This window comes from Myotis lucifugus, unplaced genomic scaffold (genome assembly GCF_000147115.1).
Source record: "Myotis lucifugus unplaced genomic scaffold, Myoluc2.0 scaffold_189, whole genome shotgun sequence".
NCBI lineage: Eukaryota > Metazoa > Chordata > Mammalia > Chiroptera > Vespertilionidae > Myotis > Myotis lucifugus.
In genome coordinates, this window is record NW_005871237.1 from 359,753 (window position 1) to 362,854 (window position 3,102).

The window sequence follows — 3,102 nt, forward strand, 5'->3', positions numbered from 1 at the left end:
GAAGCGGCTGTGCTGTAGTGTCATAGCACTGTTTTGGCTCTTTATCTCTCTACGCTGACTACAAGTCTTTTTCGGGCGGCGACGCCGAGCACCCGGTCGCCTCTTCGCGGGGCCTCCGGAAGGGGGCGGCCCCAGCGCGGGAGGGGCGCGGCAGAGGTAGGACTCGGCGCAGTGGCCTCTGTCCGGGCTGCGCGCCCCGACGCGGGGTGGCGGGGCGGTGGGGGCCCGGCGGAGCCACGCCGCGAGCCCGGGATCCCGCTCCGGGTCCAGCATTGCCCGGCGCCCCGCCTGCGCGCTCCCTCCGGTTCTCCTTCGCCGGCCCTGGGCGCGGGGTTGGGGGTGCACTGAGACCTCGGTCCGCCGGAATCCCACACGCCGTCCCCAATTGCCACCCCCAAAGCCGACAGACCCGCACCCCTTTAAAACCTCTTCAATGTCCAAGACGCCGCCACAGTGTGCCCGGCTCCTCGGGGATGCCGCAGGGCTCAGTGCATCCATTTCCATGTGGGAACCGAGAGCCTTCTCTAGCCACGCGGTGGTTTCCGAAGGCCAGGGCGCTTGACCCCCAAATCCTGGTCCCCTGGCCTGTGCCAGGAGCGGACAGACATTCATCTCTCCCCTTTTTTCAGAATTTTGCACAAGAGTATATAAAAGTGTTGGACACTTTATTGGAAGTCAAGTTTTTATGTGTAGGCTACGTATATGCAATCAAGAGTTGCACAAGTTAAACTTGTAACTTGATACATATTATCCACTTATTTTAGAAGGTTTTTGTTTGGGAGTGATAATTTTGTGTTTTGGGTTAAGTTTTATCTCTAAGATCTTTCATAATAGAGGGTTGATAGAAATTAGATTCTAATTTCCTTTTTGTAATGTGTACGTCTAACCAGTTCAAATTTAGTTCACCTCTTTGAAGAGCTGAAGTTAGGGTGAAATTAGAACTCTCTAACATCTCATTTGAATGGCTTGACTTTAGCTACAGCTCTACCTTACTGATGAACACTGTTACTGTTTTTAAAACGCAGAACAATCTACTTTGGGAAGTGAAGAATGGAATCCTTGGGAAGGAGATGAGAAAAATGAGCAACAACACAGATTTAAAACTAGTCTCCAAATATTAAATAAGTCCATGAAAGGGAAAACAGACTTCCGAGTACAAATCTGGGGCAAAGCTGCCATTGGTAAGTTAATGTGTAGAGCCAAGACATGTAAAAAGCATCAGAAAATGTATTTTATTAATACTCAATTCATTTTAATACATTTATAGTTTACTTCATTTGTTAAAAGTATCATGATGCATTTTTTTCAGTATTTTATTTCTCCTTTCTGTTAGGCAATATCTGTGTAAATACATGCACTCATTCTATTGTTGGTCTTTAGTTGAGCACAGGTTGATTTGTAGATACAAAGAATGGGTCATGTAAGCATTATTATAGTTAAATGCCTGTGTCAACTGAATTTTTATGAATCTATGTTTATCGATACTTGATACACAAGTACAAGTTGTGGCCACTTCCCTTGATGCCCAAACAAGTTTGGGCAACATTGAACTGAGCAAAGTTAAACCAGGTTCTTTTTTTATTTCTCAGAGCCTTTCATAGGCCAATATTCATTGTCAATTTCATTGTCAATGTCCAAGAAAAGGATATAGTATGCAGCTGATTAACCTTGATTGCCCACAAAAGCATTTTCCTCTGAGTATCATGAGAGCCTAGCATTCCAAGTTATATATTATGCTCAATTAGAGAATGGAACCCTCAATTCTTAGAAGAGTCAGAAAGAATTTAGTGATTTAGAAGGGGCTTTATTTGGCCTTTAAACATGAGTTGGATTTATACGTACAGTAAGGGGTATGGATAGAAAGTGCCAGATGAGAGGAAAGTAAAAGAGGACAAAGCCTGCCCCATGTTGTTTCATAAATTCATTCACACTTGCATGCAAATATACATGCAAGATTACTAACTGACCTTTAAATTTCAGGTACCCAGAACCAGGCCTCCAATCATCAAGTTCTAACAATTTTTTTCTTTATAAAATCTCTAATATTAATTTCTTCTTTTAAATTACCATTTTCTCATTCTAGTTTTTAATTAAATCTACATCTTAACAAGTTTTCATTATTTCCAGACTTTTCGTTTTTAATCTAATAAGCACAAGGTGGCAGATGAGTTTTATCAGATTTTACTTTCATCAACCTATTCCCCAGGCACAGTAATAGCATACCAGTTATAGATATTCCCACTTAAAAAGGGAGAAACTGGTAGTAATATTGAGTCACTGGTCCAAACAGTTTTGAAATTCAACCAGGAAAACTCCATTAGTTTCAAGGCCTGGGAATAATCTGTGGCTCAAGCTTTGCTTCTGGCCTTTCAGCTCTGGCTTTGAAGTCATTCTTCCTTTTTCATGAAGGTTAGCAAGTGTTTTCAGATCAGTAGTTTTCCAGCCTGTTTCTTGAAGATAGGATTTTGGAAGTCCAGCAGCCTCCTCTCATTTCAGCTTCTCTGGGTCTCTTTTAGTCCAAGCTGCCAGTGTTTCTGCTGATAAAACATTCTCAAGAACCTTGTGGGTCTCCTATGTATGTCATGAGGACTTGTTGCATTAGGAAAGAGCTCCTCCACAGGTTTTTCCTGGACAACCCCATCTCTATTTCTGGCTTCTGCTAAGATTACTGAAGGAGATACATAAATTATTCATCTAATATCTTCAAAGAGCCCTCTATATGACTAAATAGTATGATCTTTTTATATTCTGAGGCTCTAGCCCAGGGGTGGGCAAACTTTTTGACTCGAGGGCCACAATGGGTTCTTAAACTGGACCGGAGGGCCGGAACAAAAGCATGGATGGAGTGTTTGTGTGAACTAATATAAATTCAAAGTAAACATCATTACATAAAAGGGTACAGTCTTTTTTTTTTTTTTTTAGTTTTATTCATTTCAAACGGGCCGGATCCGGCCCGCGGGCCGTAGTTTGCCCACGGCTGCTCTAGCCTAAAGATATCAAGTCATATCCTTGGCCTCCTCTCAGAGCATTCTTTTCCGACAGTGAATCTCCTAAATTTTCACCTCTTTTGCAATCTGAGTAGGCTGGAGAATTTCCTAAATC

General features: G+C 42.6%; 1 protein-coding gene across 1 annotated transcript in view; it reads left to right on the plus strand.

The window, feature by feature from the left end:
* The first annotated feature begins 264 nt into the window (after positions 1-264).
* The window catches only part of RXYLT1 (ribitol xylosyltransferase 1), a 15,761-nt gene continuing 12,923 nt past the window's right edge, over positions 265-3,102 (plus strand). The window contains exons 1-2 of the mRNA XM_014462729.2: positions 265-535; positions 1,026-1,181. Coding sequence (XP_014318215.1) covers positions 1,130-1,181 — 52 coding nt within the window. The 5' untranslated portion in view covers positions 265-535; positions 1,026-1,129. The remainder of the gene's footprint in view (positions 536-1,025; positions 1,182-3,102) is intronic.